This window comes from Stigmatopora argus, chromosome 20 (assembly GCF_051989625.1).
Source record: "Stigmatopora argus isolate UIUO_Sarg chromosome 20, RoL_Sarg_1.0, whole genome shotgun sequence".
Classification (NCBI taxonomy): domain Eukaryota; kingdom Metazoa; phylum Chordata; class Actinopteri; order Syngnathiformes; family Syngnathidae; genus Stigmatopora; species Stigmatopora argus.
The window spans coordinates 1,156,788-1,178,595 of record NC_135406.1 but is presented as its reverse complement, the minus strand read 5'-3'; the positions used below and the strand labels follow the sequence as shown (position 1 = coordinate 1,178,595).

At 45.7% G+C, this 21,808-nt stretch overlaps 1 protein-coding gene and 1 long non-coding RNA gene across 5 annotated transcripts in view; both read left to right on the top strand.

Annotated features, from left to right (window-relative positions):
- arap2 (ArfGAP with RhoGAP domain, ankyrin repeat and PH domain 2) overlaps nt 1-753 on the top strand; it is a 36,283-nt gene extending 35,530 nt beyond the window's left edge. For all 4 annotated transcript variants that reach the window (XM_077589664.1, XM_077589662.1, XM_077589661.1 and 1 more), the window contains one exon: nt 21-753. In XM_077589664.1, the coding sequence (XP_077445790.1) occupies nt 21-242 (222 nt within the window). In that variant the 3' untranslated portion in view covers nt 243-753. The remainder of the gene's footprint in view (nt 1-20) is intronic.
- Nucleotides 754-4,602: 3,849 nt separating this feature from the next.
- Nucleotides 4,603-19,932, top strand: LOC144066040 (uncharacterized). The gene is made up of 3 exons (XR_013297380.1): nt 4,603-4,711; nt 5,393-5,561; nt 19,639-19,932. It is a non-coding gene; the product is annotated as an uncharacterized LOC144066040 (long non-coding RNA).
- The last annotated feature ends 1,876 nt before the right edge of the window (nt 19,933-21,808 follow it).

The window sequence follows — 21,808 nt, the reverse complement described above, 5'->3', positions numbered from 1 at the left end:
GGGACGACTTTTCCCCTCAGGCCCAAGACCGGACGGCTTCCCTCCCCGACCCAAACCCAGAGCCCACGGGCCGGCGGCGGACTTCCGCGGTGGACACCCTGCAGCCGTCCCTGCGGGCCCCGCCCGCTTCCCGGCAGAGTAGCCTTCCGCCGGGTGGCGGGGACGGTAAGCTGCCCCCCGGTCTGCTGAGCGAGCTGAATTCGGTGCTGAGCAAGACCAAGAAGGTCGACCTTCCCCCGTAGCCCCGCCACGCCGGAAAAAGACGGACAAAAATACGTATTTTTGCGTGTGGATCTTGAAAGCCGCCTGACTATTTATTCAGTAATTATTCAACAGTACCTTTTTGGAGCAAGGCGCATCTTTCCTTTACGCTTGTACTAGAAGAATAATAAAAAAATAACAAACATAGCAAAAAGTCCCGCACTGAATGAATGACTGAATCCGTAAAGCGGCGCCTCCGTCTTTAATAATGCACGCGGCGTGCCGAGAATGCGCATGTAGGCGATTGTCACATGGCGATGAATGATTTATTCAGGTTTTTTTGCAGCGTTTTTCCGTCGGAAGAAGACTTGGGATCGGGTTAATGGACGTTCAAATGGACTTTGGTTGGCGAGTAGGCGTCTGTGGCGTTCGAACCGGGAACGCCGGCTTCGCCTTTTGCGCCATCGCCGTCAACCCTGACATATGTAGCGTCGCCGCGTGCCCCGTGATTTACATTTCCACAAAGTCTCGGCTTTATATTAATGGAGTCGGCCATTTTCCCCCGCTATAAATAGCGTCCGGCGCCAAGCTGTCCCTCTGCCGGCCCCCCGCCGATTGGCGCGCCCCGCCCCCTAATCTCGATTCTATTAATGTCCGCGCCGATATTTACAACGCGGCCGTAAAGTATCCCTCGGGCTCGGGCGGGTTTTCTCTAATTAAAAACCCCGCGCGACGACCATTCCGCCGGGGATGCGCTTTTTCAGGCGTCCCACCACCGCCGCCGCCATCGGCCGGGCGACGTCAAGGACGCGGACGGCGATGACTTTTGAATTTGGCCAGCTCCGACAATTTGTCAGCCTTATTTGGAGGCAGTTATTTATTTATCCGCTAGAATGGCTACAACGCCGCTACCTCGGCGGTAACCTTCATCTTGGGATTGTTTGGCCTAAATGAGGTTATCAACGACGTGGGGCGGAGAATTGCCACGCCGCCAGCGAAAATAAACATTTGCTCGTTAAAGATTCATGCCGTCGCCGCCCGACTTGAGTTTGGTGCCCTTGCCCTCTTTGGCAAAGTCGCGCCGGCCGCCAATCAGAGCGCCGCGTTATTATTTCGTAAGAGTCGACGTCAAACGGTGAAAACCATGATTCCGTTGGTCCCAAAACATGTTTTCTGATTGTCTGAACTATGAAGCCTCAAGTGGGAAAACTAGAAACTCAAAATTGGTTTCTTACGGTAGTCTGAAAAAAAAAAGCTAAATCCTGAACCGAATAACCGTGAATTTCTTTTCTAAAATTCGCCTAATGAACTTTCGGAGCCGGTTGCACCGTTTAAAAGCCCAAAAAAGATGGAGTACTGCTGAGTCACGTTCAATTAGTCTTGTATTTTTGCCAGTGAGAGTCCATTCACTGTAGAAAAGTCGTATTTCCTCCAATCCTCGCTTTAAAGTCACCATCAATTCCCTTTGACGACCAATTTTTAGCCCACGGACGAGTCAAACTCACCCGGAGAAAGGTTGCAAAATGTTCCCGGGTTCCCCAGAGTAGCTTTGCTATTATCGCCGATTCCCGCTAGCAGTTTTTGATAAGAATGGCAATTACCACCTTCTCTGTTTGGAATCTCTTTCTGACGAACGGTCTGAGGAAAACAGGGGTGACCTCTGCCCGCGTCTTGGCGCAGGCGGTTAATGGCCTCGGAATCTGGCCAGTTCCATAGGCTCCCCCTCTTATTAAAAGTGGATTCTGTCCCAGACGACGGGCATTTGAAATTCCCGTTTTGAACTCTTACGTGGCGCGGGGTCTCGCCTCCGAGCTATTCCGGGGCCAACGCGCCCGTGAGCCGTAATTAGCCGCAGATGAAACAAATCGCGCCATCCCGTCTCTTAATTGATATTAAAAACCGTCTATATGCAAATGGTTTGAAAAAGATCCAATCAGCTCCGTTTCAAGCCATCAAATCTTTCCCCTGCGCCGGCCCGACCTAAACCATATCTTTCATCATCTTTCTTCTGCTAAATTGCATCTGTAGTCTGGATCTCGTAGAGGAAAAACACTGACACGCTATTTGTTTTATCGTAATTCCTAGTCGCGTAAAAATCTATCGTTACGACAAAGAATGTTTTTCCCCCATTTCGGAATCAATACACTCGTGTTTGCGCTTTCCCGAGCCTCGGCTTTGAACTCGCAGCGTTTCCAAGTCGGACCGGTGTCAGCCCAGCGAAGCCACGTGGAACGGCCCCTCAGCTTACCGTATTTTCACGACTATAAGGCGGACATAAAAGTCTTAAATGTTCTCCAAAATAGACAGGGCGCCTTGTAATCCAGTGCGCTTTATATATGGACCAATACTAAAATTGTTATCACGATAAAATCAAATAAATCAGTGGATAGGGTACACCATCCTCTACAACTCTCTTAACAGCCCCCCCCGATAGCTCATTTGTAGCCACGGCAGTGAGGAAAAACATGGAAATGAGACTGACGGGGATTTAGTAGTCCTCTTGCACTCGGAATGACATTAAATCTCCCCCGGCTCCGCCCTTCCCTTGTTTATTTAGCGAGAGGCCGATATTGTCTAATGCAGCACGAGGCGTGTACTCTACGCCGGCAAAACTTTTATAGGCGCCCCTACCGCAAGAATATCAATTAGTCGCGGCGAGCGGAAGCGCTCGGCGTGATGCTAATGGACTTTTAAATGGCCGGAGCAATTCCCCTCATTAATGCCGCCGCCATTTGATTTCAAAGGTCGACTCCCAAATGTCAACACACCAGCGGTAAATATAGGACACTTTTATGACGGCCTGGCGGGAAGGCGGAATCCGTTTCTTCCGGTTTTGCGGTTGGAGCCGATCGGCCGCCGTTGACGGCGATAGATGAACTCGTTTAAGTGGAACGGAAAAGGACGGACCGTGGCGGCTGCACGCAAATCAATATTTTTCAGTCAGGTTTGTTGCGGTGAATGATTATCGTTGTCCCGTTCTTGTATTTGCTTATCGATTCCCGCTTGCTCCGCTTTGATTGATAAGCCGGGCCGGTTCATTCCTTTTCTCGACCTTTGGGTGGAACGCGTATCCAAGTTTTTGGGAGCTCAGTTGCGTAATGTTCTATCTCTAACCCGCAGGAACGCTAGTTTTGATCAAAACCAGAATGGACTGAATCTGAACGGCAGCTTTTCTTAAACAATGTGAATGATTATTTTAATTCAATCAGAAATCGGTAGAGAATCATTAAATACTGGCCAATGCTATTGAGCCACCAGAATGATTGGATCACGGATGACAGTGTGGTAAAACTTTAGTGTACACAAGAACAACAAAACCCGAGTGGCGACTTGACGAGCCTTCAGATTGTAATATTGTGGAATTATTATTGAAGTTCTAGAGCAGCGGTCTCAAACCGGTCCTCAAAGGGCCGCAGGGGGTGTAGGTTTTCATTCAAACCGAACAAGCGGAGACCTTTTGCAAATGTAATCAGTTGATTGCAGCCAGGTGCTACTCATTTTAGAAGATCCCTTATTGGTTAAACGGTCAACACTGGATCGGTTGAAACAAAGACCAGGACCCAGTGCGCCCCTTTGCGGAATCGGTTTGAGACCCCTTCTAAAGCAATGTGTTTTCGCCAAAACGAAGACGATAGAGTCAAATGTTTCCTTTTTTGGTTGATAACGGGCCTATAAAAGACACGAGTCTTGCAAATAAAGATTTGGGTCTTGCTTCCCGTCAGAACCAGAACGTGTCTGATTGTGCAATCTGTCCAAAACTACAATCGTCAAAGATGTACTTTAATATTTGTTTTATCGTCAATATGACTTGGGCAACTTTTGTAGTGTGCAAGTCAAGATCAAACTAGATTGTTTTACTGGTTTGTTCAATTGGAGTCCTTTCATATTTTACGGGTAGGAAATATGACATGCTAAGCAAACAAAAAATGAACTGAAATCTTGGATTATGCATTTTTATCAGCATAAAACTTGATCAGATTGATTTTTCAAATTGTTCTACCTTAGTATAGTAGACGAATCTTGGACCTGAACCCAATCAAGAACCAGAAAAGCATACAGTATCGGTAAGAAGGGTGAAAAATAATCACTAGTGTGACAATTATGTGAGAAAATTGGTGTGACCACAGTTTTTTTCTTTAAATGCTAATGCTATTTCTACTCCCGTGCCAGTTCGGAAACGACACCTCTTAAAAATGTGACAGAAATCCTGTCAATTTTGTTCCCAACGTCATAATTTGCTGCGAATCACATCATTCTTTATTATCCTTTTTTTTTTTTATCTGTGTGTCCAGCATGTAAATGTTTGCATTTTCTGTCCGTGGCCAATTTGAAACGGAGGCCATTTCCCAACCTCTACGTTTAGCTTATTATCGGCGGCGGAAGAAGTCGAGCGGATTCAATTTGAGGAGATGTGGTGGACGGCCGAGGCCTTTCAGCATTCCGGAACAAATTTGATTCGTGTCTGGGAGTCAGACAGCCCGGAACGGTGTTGTCAGGTGGAGCAAAGCAGGTAATGGTTTTCTTTGCCATTCCAATTTCCTATCATCGTGTGGACATTTTTTCCCCTCCTTATCGCTCGGGCAAAAAAATAAACTAGACTCGCAAATGCAAACTTGCATCACGATGTTTATTTAACGGCTTGCCTGCCAAAAACGGAAAAAAACTGTCTATTTCCAAAATCTTACCACTTCAAGCTAACTACGGAACGGAAATAGCAGCAGATAGCAAAGGTTCAGAAATCAATTCGTGACCCAAATAGCGCGTTTTCACAAACAAAGCCTGGTGGTAATTAAGCGGCGAGAAGAATTCGTCCAAGGACGGCCACGAGTAACCGTTTGATTCCCGTCGAACACTAGGGGGGGAACAAAAGGTGACTTTTTGATGGTATTTTTCTTTTTTCCAGAAGAACAAGAGATAAGAATTAGCCACGGAGAACAAAGACTGCATGCGCTCTTTAATCACCGCCAACGAATGCAGTCAAAGTGACTGGAATACAATGGCGTGCTCAGCCATGGCGCTGGCGGTCCCCACGTAGGCCGCCGACTTGTTGGTTTACGTGGCCGGGAGGGTCATTGGACTTTTACCCCTCCGGTTCAATTTAATTAAAAGACAAGGATGGCCCGAAGGTCCGTTAGGAGGAGGCGGGGAAAGCAGGTGAAGCGCATTAACTGAGAGTTCATTGTGTTTTCAGAGAATGGAGGCGTCAGGCTTTATTTTTCAAGCACCCTCGTTGCCCTTCATTATGCACGCCATATTGAACCGAACCAATGGGTAATCAAGGCCAATCAAATATTCATCGGGACGCTTTTCCCTGGAGAACTAAGCGAGACGGCGGACCGGACGGGGAAGAAAAATACAAGGTGAGTCAACACTTGCTTTATTTGAACAGAGACTTTTAATTGTGTTCATTTAAAACAGGGGGTAGGGAACCTATGGCTCCGGAGCCCCATGTGGCTCTTTTGATGGTCGCATATGGCTCTGAGCTCAAATATGGAAACCGGTGGTGAGAGAGCCGAGTCCCGAAAACTCCAATAGGAACGTCACGTCGGCACTGTGGCATTGACTTGTTTTTTACATTAGTCTTCTGCATCTATTCTCTCATTGATACTCATTGATATTCATTGATAAGCAACAGCTTAACAATGTTGTCAAAAGAATTCAAAGACTTTTTGTACTTTAAAAGTGGTAAAATTACTAAAAAAATTGGCACATTTTCATGTATCTTGACTTTTAAATTGTGAGTATGGCTCTCAGGGAATAACATTTGAAAATAGGAATTGTTTATGGCTCTCTCTTTCAAAAAGGTTCCTGACCCCTGATTTAAAAGTACATTTGAGTTGTTTTCACCGTCTTCGTATTCGGCGCCGGAACGCCGCCGTTTCCAGTCGCGTCGGCCCGTTGTCAATTTTTCCGTTTTGCACTTTTTCGCGCCATGGTTCGCCGCCGATTTGGCTGTGGTTTTCAGCGGCAGCAGATGTTCGCGCGTGAATGCTCTCCTTGCCCGCCATCCGCCAAGACAAAACGAACCTTTGAGACGCCGCGACGGGCGCTCCGCTAGCGGCGCCATTGCCGCCTGATAACAGACCCACGGGGGACTTTTTTGCGAAGGGGAAGCCGCCAAAGAAGGGCCCGAGCCATCCACCCGAATGCCACATCCGAGTCTTAACTCTCCCTCAATGGTACCCACTTGAAATTTGCAGGAGGGACGGGAGAAATTTGCAAAAAAAAAACACCCAAAATGAATGGGGCATCCTTCATCCTTCCCTCGGTAAACCGTTCTTCAAACTCGGCCCGATTGTCGCTTGAAAAGACGGATGCACGCGCGATAACTGATCGAGACCTCATTTAAAGCCTACACAGCCATTAATCCCATTGATGTAGGAACCCCCCGACACCCCCGCCCGCCCCCTCGTCCCTATTGACAGATGAGAAACAACCAAGGCGGCCACGATAACATCGCGCATCAAGTCGATACCGAGACTCGGAGAAGTATCAAGATTGCCGGATTTCCCGCTGGTAGTTTGTCACCGTCCCGCCCTAACCGCCGGATCTTCAACTTTTTGCGCTAGACTCGGCCTTGCGGGACCCCCCGGACAACGACCGGTAGAAACCGCGCCCCGAAACGCAATCTAGTGTCCTGGAAAACAGCCGAGGCGGCGTCCCTGGACTGTCCTAGTTTGGGAACTCCAGCCTTGACGAGTCCACGCTTTAGAGCAGAGGTCTCCAAACCGGTCCTGGAGGGCCGCTGTGGGTGCAGGTTTTTGTTCCAACCGATCCAACACAAACAGTTTAACCAATGAGGTTTCTGCTGAAAAAAGAAGCACCTGACTGCAATCCACTGATTGCACTTCTAGGATAGCAGATTGGTGGAAAGGTTTCCTCTTACCGGTTGGAACGAAAACCTGCACCCACTGCGGCCCTTTCTGGAATAGTTTTGGGGACCACTGCTTTAGAGCTCAGAGGAGGTCGAGGGAGCGTCGCGTCGGGGCCGCGTTCCATTTGCCGCCGAGCTTCAAAATGAAATGTGCTTTGCCGCTTATGTTCTTCTGCACAACGCGGCGAGTTGATCCGTCACGAACGCCGGTGAACTTGGTCCGGCGCTCTGATTGGGGTCGTTTGTCAGCCGGCGGGTCGAGTTTTCGCGACCCGGCTCCAACGGCTCCTTTGATGCCGAACGATGGGTCGCTCTGGGATTTGACGCGTGGGCTGGATTTAGCTCGGATCCGCCGCGCTAGCCGCGCTAGTTTCGTCTGCTTTCGTCAACATGGGATTGTCCGCTCAACTGATCATTTGACCTGAGAGCCATTTCGTGTCCAACGAGACAATTGAAATATTCATTTCTGACGCTACGGCGCGATCAACACCCTGGTGAAACATTTCCCAGGTGCTGCGATGTTAAATATCTTGGAAAAAGCATTCCGCAAAGTAGAAACCGAGGCGAGCCGGCGCTAAAAGCAACGTTTCCGCTTTTCCGATGCGACGACTCCGGCCCGGCCCCACGTAAATATTTCAAAGAGCGGGCCTCACGCAAACGCTAGCCTTCCTATTCAATCAGGCGGTACGTTCACCTCACCTGGTGAAATATTCATGCGCGTGGAGTCTAAAAGCGGACCACCAAGTACACGAGCGCCAGTCCCTGAATTTGAAGTTCCTGTCCCGGCGCCAAATTCTCGTCTCGTTTAAACGAAGGCAAGTCCGACCGTCGTCCCGTCTGGCGGGAAAGTGTCGCTAGTTCGTTATACCTCCGGGCGGCGGTAAACCTTTGGCGTCGGTCGGAAGAACCCGAAGCCTGTTTGGAGCTTTCCGTTTTGAAGTGGAGCCCGAGGGTTCGCCGCGATGGCTTCCTCGGCACGGGCGAAAAGCCACGTACGGGGAGCGGAAGAAAGGGTGGGAGCGGAGTTGCCGAAAGCCGCGGGCAAACGGCTGCGGCCGGAAAAACCAAGCGAGGTGACAAATGCGTGGGAGAGAGACACGGGTCTCTTCTTTAGGGCTCTGTACTGCTAAATTCATGGGTGAAAAATGGCGGAATTGGACATCTGTAGACGTCAATAGCGGCCGATGGATTGGATTGGATTGGATTGGATAACTTTATTCATCCCGTATTCGGGAAATTTCATTGTGACAGTAGCAAGAAAAGGCATAGTTATAAGTTAGACAGTACAGTCAAAGGCCGCAGAACAACAAAGCAAAAAGCACAAAGTACAAAGCAAATCAAAGTCAATGGGATCATTAAGAATCACCAAATCATTAAGACAGAAAAGCAGCAAAAACACAAAAACGAGCTACGAGTTTCGGTAGGAAAAACGGATAGACTCAAAAAGACGTTAAGTTGGACAAAAACTAGGAACCACACACAGGAAGTCTTCTACGAGATGGGGAACTTCTGCAGACTGTGACCAAGGTAGAGAATATGCAGAGTTCATGGCGAAGTGACAGTTACAGTCGGAGGACGCTTGTTGTTGCGCTTTCTCGGTTTTCGTGGTTTACGTGTTCGTTGCCGGGTGGGCAAGGGTTAGGGTTAGGGGTTAGGGGTCTTCTTACTTAATCATTTGACAGTTTATCGGCAAATGCGACTTATAGTCCAAAATGTGCACTACTACTTCTCACCAGCAGAGGGTGCTGATGATACAGTGTCGTGTTGGAGAGCGCCTACTCTCGGTATTCTATTTTTTTGACACTTTTAAGGTGGTATTTAGTGATGTTATTTGTAAGCTTTTTTTGGGTGGTCCCTGCTGAAGCCCCCGCCCCCCTCCCCACACCACCTTGTTGAATTAATCATAAATCAGGCAGCTCTTAAAGTGAAGGAGGCGTGTTTGCCTACTTGAAGCATGTCAGAGGTGAGGTTGAGGCGGGATAATCTGGCACAGAACACGTCTCACGCAGAGAGGGGAGGGAGATTTATGCCGCCCCCCCATCCCTCCTGAGTTTGCGGGGGTGGGAAGGAAAGGGGTCTGGAAGTGCTGGCTTTGCGGTCGGCGGACTGACGCAAAGCGGTGCTGACATGCCGGATTATGTGCTGCTCCGACTCACGCTGCGTCCGTAAGCAAATCAAACGGGGGGACTGACTCTTCCGGAATGGCTCTTGACAAATAGGGGGGATTAATTCCACGTAGAAATAAGATGCGCAGAAATCCAGTCTTTACAAAAAGGGCCGTTTCAAATTTATAGGCGATGGCGCTTCCATTCAGGAGTTCTGATGAAAGGGATTCTAGGGTAGTTGTTTTCAAAGCTAATTGATGGAAATGTGGTGCGGGTGGATGGAGATGATTGTCGGACTCGGTGGGTGGTGCATGTTGGCCAGGGGAAGAACTGGTTTTTGTTTTTAAAGGAAATAGTCAAGGAGTGTAATCTTAAAGATTAAATGAGAACGCCTGAATTTGGAGGTTCCAAATATTTTTGACTTGGTATTATTATCATTTTCATTGCAAATCTTGAACCCAGTTTTTGGACAATTGAAGCTATTTTATAATTTTTTTCAATTGTGATTTTTTAAAAGCTTAGTTTGAGATATAATGGCCATGAAATTCAGTGTTAATATTTAGAAGTTCCAAATATTTTTGACTTGGTATTGTTATCATTTTCACTGCAAATCTTGAACGCAGTTTTAGGACAATTGAAGCTATTTTATAATTTTTTTCAATTGTGATTTTTTAAAGCTTAGTTTGAGATAAAATGCCCATGAAATACAGTGTTAATATTATAAACAGATCTCATGTAAATTTCACCTCCATAGAATTTAACTCCCTGTCTGCCATTAACGTTTCATTTAACCTGCCTTTAAATGCTCCCCTTTCAGTGCCATTGACGGTACTAGACGTTCAATCCTTGTGGTCTGACCTAGTCTTAAAAATCCAAACCATCCTAAAACGGGCTTGAAATTAGAAAAGAATAGTACACAAAGCATTTCTCCTTTGAGTTTACAGTCACTCTCTTGAAGTATTTCAGCCCCTTTTCAGTTTGTTTTGGTACCGAGAAGCAGAGTGACTCAGACCACTTTCCTGTTGCCGTGGTTACCGGCCCCATCAACCGTTTCCGCGTCGACTTTCTAGGCGAGGCGGTCCGTTTCCGGAGCGTCGGATCCGTGACGAACGGATCCGACCGGAAACGTCGACACGGAAACGCCTTAGAAAGAATACGACTGTAATTGGGACGATCGAGCGACGAAAATACATCTCCATTAACGGCGAAGGCGTCTGCAAACCTGGCGAAAACAAGACGCTTCATTTGTCAGACGGCGGGCTCGTCGGGAAAAGGAACGTAAGCAGAAACGGGACGTTTGGGGGACCGTTCGAGGCAGGGAACGAATTCCGGGTGAAAAAATCTGCTCGTTATCATCTTGCCGGTCGTCCGTTCGAACCCCCATTTGGGTCAGAAAGGATCGGTCGCCGGCACGGTCGAGGCCATCGAAGCGTGAGCTCTTAAGTTTTTTCCGTTTTTTTGATAGGGCAGTGAGGTCAATGGTCAGAAAGGGAATTTCGCCATCTCCCGGATGACCTTATTTAACTCCAATGTATGCCACTGTAAGAGAAAGGGTCAAAGGTCACCGAGGTGGGAAACATGGCCACCCTTTGAATTTAGCCACTTCGTTTTTGCCAGTCGACGGACTCCGGCAGATACGAGAAACCTTTGCCGAGCGTGCGCCGGGTACCTGAAGTAAGCAGTTTTGTCGGAGGCGGAGTTAATGGCCGCCCGCAATGCGTTTAGCCTCGGCCGCCTGTCATCCCTCATCAGCGTTTGGCAGCTGGTGGCCGGGACGGACGTTGCAATCCGAGCAGGATTTCCATCTGAGCGCACACCGAAGACTGAAGATTGCTCGACGTCTGGTTTCGCGTGACGGCGACTGAAAATGGCAAATCTGTTAGCGCCCCGCCTCGTTTTCGTTAATGCCATTGAATTTTGACGAGGCGCTATCCTGAAAATAAATATATTAAAATGTGACGGTGCTCCCAAGTGGACACCAAAACGCAGTGGCGGTCCGTGCATTTTCTCGTAGCGCCTTCAACAGGTAAAATCCACTCCCTAGCAGCATTTAATGATTAAATACAAATACTGGAGCTTTTCAGACATTACAATCGGGCCCACAATTGAAATATTATTTAGGAATATAGCCATATTTTACTCACCAAAAATCCTTTTTAACTGTACACAATATCCCTCCTCCTTTCTTTCTTCCTTCTTTTCTATCGCCATCGAAGCTAATGCTGAAAGTCGAGCCTGTCCCGTCGTATTTCTGGCATAGTCCGTCTTGAAAATGACTTTAAATAAACACAACAATATATTTGCTTGTGCAGCTCGCTCCAGATACAGTTTGGTAGCTCTGGCTAATCACTAGCCATTCATAGTTGGTGAAAGTGATGACGTATCCCTACGCCTGCGACAAGGCATTGTGGTGTTGCCAACTTGAAATCTGATTGGTCAGTCTTATCGACGCTTGTTTAATGCAGCAGAGCCTGCAGAACTGATTGTGAAGGCCTTTCGGCAGATTTCTGACCCTGGCAACAAATAATGGCTGAAATGATTGGTTAAATGCTTCAATATGAAAACACACATCTAGAAGCAGTGCAACCAGGGGGAAAAGCAATGAAAGGAAGCTAACCGACCATTTGGAATAATAAGTACGTATTGATGGACAAAATATAATATATGATTCAGATATTTCTTAGGCCAGCAGAAAAGGCCCTGACGGCCCGCCACTGCCAAAACGATCTGCAATCATTCAAAAGACGGAGCTAGCAGTTAGCAGTTAGCATTTTCGCATTTTCAATTCAGCGACGGAGCCGCCACTGGATTTTTAGGGTTCGCCAGACAAGGCAGTCGCAAATAAACACGTCAAATAATTCCCACCTAATTGAAGCGGCGCCACTTGATTGAGCCTCGGTATTAATTTCTGATTAAATGTACCCGTAATGTTCAATGGAGGGAATTCTTATCGCGTTTCCGTGCAACATCAAATTAATGAGCTGCACGTCCAAATATAATTGCCGGCATTTGCAGATCAAGCTAATATACATGTAAACAGGGAAGCCCGTGAATGCCAATTATTCGGACGATATTTGGGTCTGCGAGTCCAAACTTTGGGGGAAAAAATTGCGATTTATAGTCGGCGAAGATACGAATATTTTTGAAAGTCTCCCTCGCAAAGATGAAATATTGCGCCGCTTTTTGAGATATAGTCTGAATTCCGACTGGCGCTTTTAATTAGAATTGCAGTGACATTTCATGATTTCAACATTTTTGGCCTTTTAAAAAAGTGGCCTTGGTTGGCCTTTTTTCGAGATACAAAAAAACAAACAACAAGCTGTTCCTTTACAAATGGTAGCGCAATAGCTCACATTTTTCCCCAGTGCTCTTTGGGTGGGCCATTAGCTGCTCTTGACCTCGGCTGATTTTCTATTGTCCGTCGTTGGTCTCGACTTGGCTGCCGGTTTTATTTAAAGCCGCTCTGGGCAGAGAGTGATTAGCATTTACGTTACAGGCCGATCCTCAACGCTAATTTTTCTTGTTCCTGATATTTTTTGAAGCTATTTGCCATCTGAGATTTATTATTAATACACATCAAAACAGGGAGACATCGTTAACATACACTGGCTACAACTTGCAAGGAAAATCACTCCCAACTTGCCTTCGTCCAAGAGGATTCTCAAGAAACGGCATCTTCCTCTGTCAATTTAGTCAGCGCATAATCAAAACATTTAAGGTAATCTGATTCAAACAATTGCATAAGCTAACCGAGTAACACCATTAAGGTCAAAAAACAACTGCATATTAGATCGAAACCAAAAACACCTGCGTAAGAATTTGCACAAGCAAGCATACAATGTGACCCAAGCGGATCGGAACCCAAAACAACTGCGTAAGAATTTGCACGAATAAGCATAATAATGTCTTTATAAGGTAAACAGAGCGACCGTATTTTTAAACAATAATGCGAGTATTTTCGGAAGTTGATTCGATGATCGCCATCTGCCGGAATCCAAGTCAAAGCAATTTAAGAGTCCCTTGTAGATCTTCGTTGCCAACTCAGATCAACAGTCTCGGCCTGGAACATGGTGTCCTATTCAGACAATAGTCCTGAAAACAATTAACTGGCCTCGAAAGCAGCTGTGGGGGGAAAGTCCTCGAGCTTACTCGGTCCCAACATAGAGTATAGCACAAATTAATGTATAGCTTCATTACCTATTAAAATGCTTAATGAACATATAGTAACATCCCAGAATAAACCCAACACCATCTTTGGATCTTTGATGGATTTGTACGTTGTACCTTGTTTAAATTGGCATTTAGCAGGAGTGAACCAAGTTTCATTGGGTTTATTTGGACTCTGTGTACGCATTAAGGGTTAAATTTTGATAAAACTAATGCTGAAATGAGATGGGTCGTTCACTTATCAAAAAAATGTTCGCATAGCAAAATGACAACTTCATTTAACATAAAGGAAATAAAACTTAGCCAATTCAAAATGGCTGGAATCCAAGAGAAAGGAAAATAATTCTAACGAAGAATCCAAAATGAGATATTTCGGCAATTTTACGCTCCCCGGGCAAAAACCCTTCCTTTTTTTTACATTTTGTGTTGAGGATAAGATGTAAAAATGCATTTGTGCTTGTTCATGACTTTCCTTCCTTCCCTCTGCTTTGCTGGCCTCAACACATTTCCCCACCTCGAGCCTCACAAATGGGTCTTCAGGGGTACCTTTTGATATCGGCGCAGGCGGGTGATGGAGAGGTCCGCAAAGTGGCCCGCGGCCCCCCCGGGCCATCCGCGAACTCTCATTAGATCGCCCCCGATGCTCCCCCTGCTGTAGTTTCACCCCCACGCACTTTCTTTCTTTTTTTTCCCAGCTCTTCTTTCTTCCGCCAACACTAATGCAGACATCCATTGGTCCGTGAAGGACGACGGAACCTTTTGTCCGAGACAAATGGCTCCGGAAGCGGCCCCCCGCGCCCACACACGGCGGTCCGTCCGTCCTCCAGGGTAACGAGGGAAGCCTTGAGCGCAGAGTATTCCGGCAGGAGTCAGCCAACTGGGCGGCCGGTCTAATCCCCGGCAGCGATGGCGGCGTCCAATTAGGGCCTCGGCGTTCCTTTACGGCCGGGCCCGCCTGACCCGAGAACGGCGGTCGGTCGTAACCACGCGGCCATAAAAGCCGGAGCGCCGCGGGATTACAAGAGCTCCGCTCCACGCAACCTTGGAGTTTTCCCAAAAGAGGACATTCCTCTTTGGCCGTGCAAGATTGAACTTTTTCTCGGCCGTTATTTCAATAATATGAAGGAAAAATGTACTTTAGGCAGTGGCAGGCCGTCAGGACCTTTAAGGGCTTCTCTGCTGGCCTAAGAAATATCTGAATCATATATTATATTTTGTCCATCAATACTTATTAAATAATTCCAAATTGTCTGTTAGCTTCCTTTCATTGCCTTTCCCCCCTGTTTGCACTGCTTCCAGATGTGTGTTTTCATATGGAAGCATTTAACCAATCACATTTGAGCCATTATTTGTTGCCAGGGTCAGAAATCTGCCTAAAGGCCTTCGCAATCAGTTCTGCAGGCTCTGCTGCATTGAACAAGTGTCGATAAGACTGTTGCTTTAACCAATAAAAATTCGATTTGGTGACACCAGGCCTTCTCGCAGGCGTAGGGATACGTCATCACTTTCACTAACTATGATTGGCTAGTGATAGAGAAGGCGGGCCAAAGCCAGAGTGAGCCAGCCAGAGTGAGCAAACTCAACCCACAATGGCTGACGGAGGAAAACAAATGGATTTGGTTTCAGATTTGCTGGCAAAGCCATTTTCAAGACGGACTTTTCAAGAAAAAAAAAAGCTGGACATCATTAAGAAAGGTCAGACACCTCCAAAGCAAGCAAGCCTGTCACAACCGTATGCCAGAAATACGACAGGACAGGCTGGACTTTCAGCATTAGCTTTGATGGCGATAGAAAAGAAGGAAGAAAGATAGGAGGATGGATATTGTGTACAGTTAAAAAGGATTTTTGGTGAGTAAAATATGGCTATATTCCTAAATAATATTTCAATTGTATGAGGTTATTATTGATGATTTTTTGTGTCGCAGCTGTAGCTGCAGTAAAGGTTTTATAGCCATAAAATAGTTTTTGAGGGTTGGATTGATTCTTTGAAGGCGCTACGAGAAAATACACAGACCGCCACTGACTTTAGGGTGTTATTGGCATAAATTTCACTTCTTTATAGAAGTAGAACTTTGGAAATGGAACCTAAATCAACCGGAATTGACCCCCAAAAGACAGATATTGACCTCGGATTGGACCTTTAAATGCCCCAAGACTTTAATCATGTCGTATAAAACGAAGAAAGGAGATCAATTCTTCGATTCAGCGATTAAGCCTTAACTTATTAGCCGCTAGCCCTTCCCGGTTCAAATGGATTGCACGTCGTGGTTTGTGTACTTGTTTTGGTTTTTCTTTTTTAGTCCTAATTGACACGCGTGAGTCTCAAAGGCACGGAAACAATATTATTTACTTGCAGCCCTCCCGACGGCTTGGCTGTGATAAACGAAGGCGAACCGGAGCGCCGCAACCACAATTAGACATTTCATTAGCATCCATTAACATTTGATTTGATTGCGTGCGAGGGAGCCGAAGTGAGGCCAGATGGCGCTTTTTACAAGTGACCCGCAAATACGCCCGCACCGCCGAGTGGAAAACCATTAAAGTCGGAAAGGGACGTGAGTATCCGTCTTTGTTTTTACCGCTATTATTGCAAGCGTTAGCATCGATCGTCATTGGCTCTAGCTAGCGTCTGGGTTAAATTTAATTGAATTCAATGCTTTTATTATCAGTATAATGAGATTTAAAGTACAAGCGCACAAATAATACCAGCAGAAAAACAGACGAGTAAATAGTCAAAAAATAAGTAATATTAATATTAGTTATAGTCGTAGTTGTAGTTGTCATTGTCATATTCGTAGTCGATGTGGTCGTCGTTGTCATTAGATTAGTTTAGATTAGATTAGATAACTTTATTCATGGTCATAGTAGTAATAGTCATAGTCGAATTCACAGTAACAGTCACAGTCAAAGTCGTAATAGTCGTAGTCTTCAGAATCGTAGTCTTCAGAATCGTAGTCCTCAGAATCGTAGTTCTCAGAATCCTAGTCCTCAGAATCCTAGTCCTCAGAATCCTAGTCCTCAGAATCCTAGTCCTCAGAATCCTAGTCCTCAGAATCCTAGTCCTCAGAATCCTAGTCCTCAGAATCCTAGTCCTCAGAATCCTAGTCCTCAGAATCCTAGTCCTCAGAATGCTAGTCCTCAGAATCCTAGTCCTCAGAATCCTATTCCTCAGAAACCTAGTCGTCAGAATCTTAGTCCTCAGAATCTTAGTCCTCAGAATCCTAGTCGGCTCTTGGGCAGAACCTGTCCTCGAGTCTGTTTGTCTTGGCTGTTACTGTCCTGTAGCGCCTGTCAGAGGGCAGCGTCCCGAAGCGCTGTGGTCCCCCGAAACCAAATGACGGTCAACTTCCCTCAGTTGCGGCGCTTTACGCGCTACAGCGCAGTACGGCCGAAGTCCGACGGCCATTTTGGGTCGTATCGCTGACACTTAGAAAGCACTCGGCCGGGCGATGTAATAAAAATTGCCATCATTACGACGGTAAACGCTGACATTTCTGGCAGCCTGTTATTTTGACTGACTGTCTATTAGAGGGTGCAATGCGGCGCGCAAATGTAGACTTCAAGCTTCGGCGCCCCGGCAACGGACGGGGGAGAGCGGCAAGATCAATCTGCGGCTCTTTATTTAGCAAGGTCACCCGGGGACGCACCACAGATTTGGCCATGGGACCTCTGGTAGGAGTCTCTTGTTTACGGGACGCATGGGGGGCTTGTAAATCCGTTCTGGTTGCCGCCTTCCCGTTCGCGGTTGACCCGAAAGGAACCGGACTGGCCCGGGACTTTGCTGGGATTACCGAAAACTGGCACCGAATGGACTTTTTCGGCGGAAGTCGAGGCGGACTCGACAAATATGGCGACCAATCTTGAATTGAAAAAGCCACAACGTGTGGAAGCCGTCATTGATTAGCTCGCTAACTTTCAAATGCTAATTCGAAATCCCTTTGGACGGAGAACTTGGACTTTTTATTGGCGTTTTTTAGCATCTCGGTCTCAAGTCCAGGTTCAAATCGTTGATTGGAACCCGAGTTTGTGGCTCGTTAGTTACAGGAAATCAATGGCCGAGTTGCTTTCTAAATATATTTAAAGACATTGGAGTAAAAATGTGGAGATAAATATCGAGAATCGTTCTCTTTTTCATCGCATTCCACTTAATTAAGTCGGGAATAATGAACCCGTTTTTTTTAGGACCTTGTCAAAATGGAAAAAGATGCGATCGATAAATCGACCTCGGAAATAAATGGAAATTGAATGCATATTTCAATCACTTTAGGCTAACGACTAAAAGCATATATTCTCAATTATCATCGTTTGAAAAGGATTCCTGCTTTTATTTAATGAAAAAATAAAATGTTCAAAATGCTCCCGTTTGATGAAATGAAAAGTTTCATTTGATTTGATGTCATGAAAAATCATTTCTAAATGATTTACCCTCCCGCATTTTAACTAAATATAACCGTCTCATTTCCAAAATGCCAAAGCAAAACATTTGCTATCCAAGTAGTTTATTTTCTCAGCTCATATATTTTTTGAACTGTTTTCACAAATAATTTGCAAAGGACTATATTATAAAAATAACCCGCATTCTCCCGAGCTGCAATGACAACGTCTTCGTTGCTTTAAATCAAACAAAAATAGGAGCGCTTTTATCTTAACTTACCGCATTTTGCCACATGAAAAAAATCAACAAAAATAAAAACTGGCTAACAGCGCCACCTATTCTTAAAGCCCGGCACGTGTGAAGGCTGTAAACGTGACGGATTTCCGCCGCGGTCTCGGCCCTAATTAAAGGTCACGCGGGGTCACTGTTATACATAAGCAACAATTGATAATTAGTGCCCTTTCAATACGGCCGGCAAATGAATTCTTGTCGGCTCCTTTCTCCCCGGAATGTGCGGGTTCACGGGTTGTTCCGTCATAATGGCCTCTTCCCGTGTCAAGCGTGCGATTCAAGTACTCTTTGCGCAGGTGATTAACTGCCAAGATGTGCTAATTACATGCAAATGAAGTGGCAGATAGCGGCCAAAGAAAATATGTATTCCGGTGGGGACCGAAAAAAAAAACTGTCAGGATAGACGCAATGATTTTCAGTTTGACAGCGAGCGATTGGTCGAATTTGTTGCCGTCAAAACTCATGCTATCGATAAAATGACATCATCTGATTGGCAAAAAAAAACAATTTTGTCCAACGTTTGCAGCAGTGGCGGTCCGTGCATTTCTCGTAGCGCCTTCAACGGGTAAAATCCACTTCCTAGCAGCATTTAATGATTAAATACAAATACTGGAGCTTTTCAGACATTACAATCGGGCCGGGGGTGATTTTCCCGGGAAAAGACAGCGATGGACGTCAATGGCGAAACGGCAAAAATTGCACTAAAATGGGGTAAAATCCACTTCCTAGCAGCATTTAGTGATTAAATACAAACAATGGAGCTTTTCAGATATCAGAACCGGGCCCACAATTGAAATATTATTTCGGAATATAGCCATATTTTACTCATCAAAAATCCTTTTGAACTGTACACAATATCCATCCTCCTTTCTTCCTTCCTTCTTTTCTATCACCATCGAAGCTAATGCTGAAAGTCGAGCCTGTCCTGTCCTATTTCTGGCATAGTCCGTCTTGAAAATGGCTTTAAATCAACACAACAATATATTTGCTTGTGCAGCTCGCTCCAGATACAGTTTGGTAGCTCTGGCTAATCACTAGCCCATCATAATTGGTGAAAGCGATGACGTATCCCTACCCGGAGAAAACCCACACAAGCCTGGGGAGCCAATTTTGTATGGAAGCACGGCTCATGGTAAAAACAAGAAATACACATTTTCTCCTTTTGTTCTAAACATCATTTTTTTAAAGAACGCTAACCCCCAATTTGACATAAATCATATTTTTGATCAATTTCAATTGTTCTGGACCGGTTTGAGTCATCATCATTTATTTTCTGACTACTCTTTGACCAGATTCTATCACTAAGAGTGCAAAAATCTGTGACTTTAAGGCAACAGCGGACCCCTCTTAGAACAGAAACCTCTTGCTTATGCTACCTGACTATAAATACAACCTCAAAGTCACGACTCAATTAACCGATCGCGTTTTTCCGGAAAAACAAAAGGCCGACTTTCAAAGAGAATTATTTTTGATAGCAAACAACACCTAAACATATTCACTTCACTTTTTTACAAAAGCCGACTCAGGCGTTCGTGTGTCGCATACACGGCCAATTATCATTGAGTGGGAGATGATTTCTATTCCGCCCTCACTGCCGGCTTCCATTTTTTTTCTCTCTTCTCCAGGTGAGAAGAAAAGCTCAACCTTCGCTGGCATCCTCCTTCCTTGGCGGTCTCGCGCCCCCTTCGCCAATCCATTGCCCTCAAGTGAAGTGGAGTTGCGGTTGGAACGGAGCGAGGAGCCCGCCACTGAAACCGGCCAGGACGTTCCAAGCCGTTTTGGCAGCGGCGAGACGGCGCCATTGTCGCAGGTTCTGGACGCGAACCGAGCCGGGCTCGCCGGCGTCGGGTATCGCTAACAAACAAAGTTTTTCAGTGAAGCGCAGTCCGTTCCTCATACCTGTCAACCTCTGCCGATAACTGCCCTTATAAATGATTATGATTCCCCTTACAAACCCCCCAAAAACCTTACAAACACCGTACGACTCGTACGGTGTTTGTAAGGTTTTTTGGGGGGTTTGTAAGGGGAATCATAATCATTTATAAGGGCAGTTATCGGCAGAGGTTGACAGGTATGGTTCCTGCTCGCCGTTCACGAACAACCCAACTTTGGAAGTCCTTTCCAATCCTGCCATTTGCATTGTGAGGCGTCCAATCCCTTTGACAAGGGAAGCACCATTAGGCTTAGCAAGGGCCTTCTTTTTAGAACGCATGGTCGGGATTAAAGCGCTTTCCAGACCCGCCCCCCTTTCGTCCCCCCCTCCCCGGAATGCGTTATCTGCGACCGCAGCTGCGTGGCACAGAATGGCGAGCGTTCCCCATCTGCTCATCTGTCACGAGCTCCTTTATTCGCCCGTTCATTCTCCAAAGACGACCTGACGTACACGGCGAGGAGGGTGAACCTGCGACCGACACGGCCGCTGACGGGAGCCAAATTCCTGGAAGGAGACGTGCAATCTGTGCTTGTTTTTGTTTTGTTTTTTGTCGGTGGATTTTGCCAACGGGAACAAACCCCCCCTTGCCCCCTGCTGGCGTCGCCTCAACGAGTTTGGGCTTTTTCTATTGGTCGGACGGGTAGACAAAGAACCCAGCTCGCTTAGATGAATGTTTAAGGCAGGGGTAGGGAACCTATGGCTCGGGAGCCATATGTGGCTCTTTCCATGGGTACATATGGCTCTCCACTAACCTGTGAGGTAAAATATGGAAATCATTGGTAAGAGAGCCAAGTCCCGAACTAACAAGAGCGTCACTGCGGTGTCGACACTACCTGTACCCCTATTTTAATCATAATTTTGTTTTTTATGACTCTTGTGCATGCATGATATCATTGATACTGATTTTGTAAGCCACCACATAACAATGTCAAATGAAATCAGATACTTTTTGTACGTTAAAAGTGATGAAATGACAAAAAAATAAAAATTACACTTTCATATATGTTTACTTTTCAATTCCGAGAATGGCTCTCAAGAAATAACATTAGAAAATATTAATTGTTTATGGCTCTCTCTGTCAAAAAGGTTCCCGACCCCTGGTTTAAGGTTTTTGGTTAGCCGGTCTATCGCTTCCAGTTGGGGAAGTTGTGATGACTTTGTAACGCTACTTATAGTCGGGTAGCATATGGAGATGTGAATTGAAAGAAAAATGTAACTGATATGGTCTTGAGTACGATCCGAAGTTGCCACAAATGAAATGATTTCATTAAAAAAAAGGACGCAAAATCCACAGAGATCGACCTGAAAATGCTCTTCAATCACGTGAAATTGATATGGGATTGTGTTGGAGTAATCATTATTATAAATGTGTTTGCAATGCTTATCTAGGAATATAAAGCCTTATTATAAACATGCTTACAATATTAATCAATATATTTGCTTATTAGGAATAGTAATGCTCATCCTAAATGTGTAACAATATTAAACAATATATATATGTGTTGATCGCTGTGCTTTTATGTTAGAGTTATTGGCATTAATAAAAGCCATTTTAATGCATCTCTTGCTAAAGTAAGGACTGTGGTTCACATCAAGAGGACAGGGAATGGCCTTGGGCATGGAGAGGTCTCACAACAAGTGCTCTTGGGAACTGCGAACTGTTTTCGGCTTCGGAAGATGGTCTCACAACAAGCGCTCTTGGGAACCAAGGACTGTTTTGGGAAGATTCGACAAGACCTACAATTGTTTAGATAACTGTACACAATTATTGTGAGACTCTACGAATGTTTAGACTTCTGTGGGGCATGGTGTTAAAATCTTATGAATAAATTAGCGAAACGGACTTCGAGTTGTTAGAATAA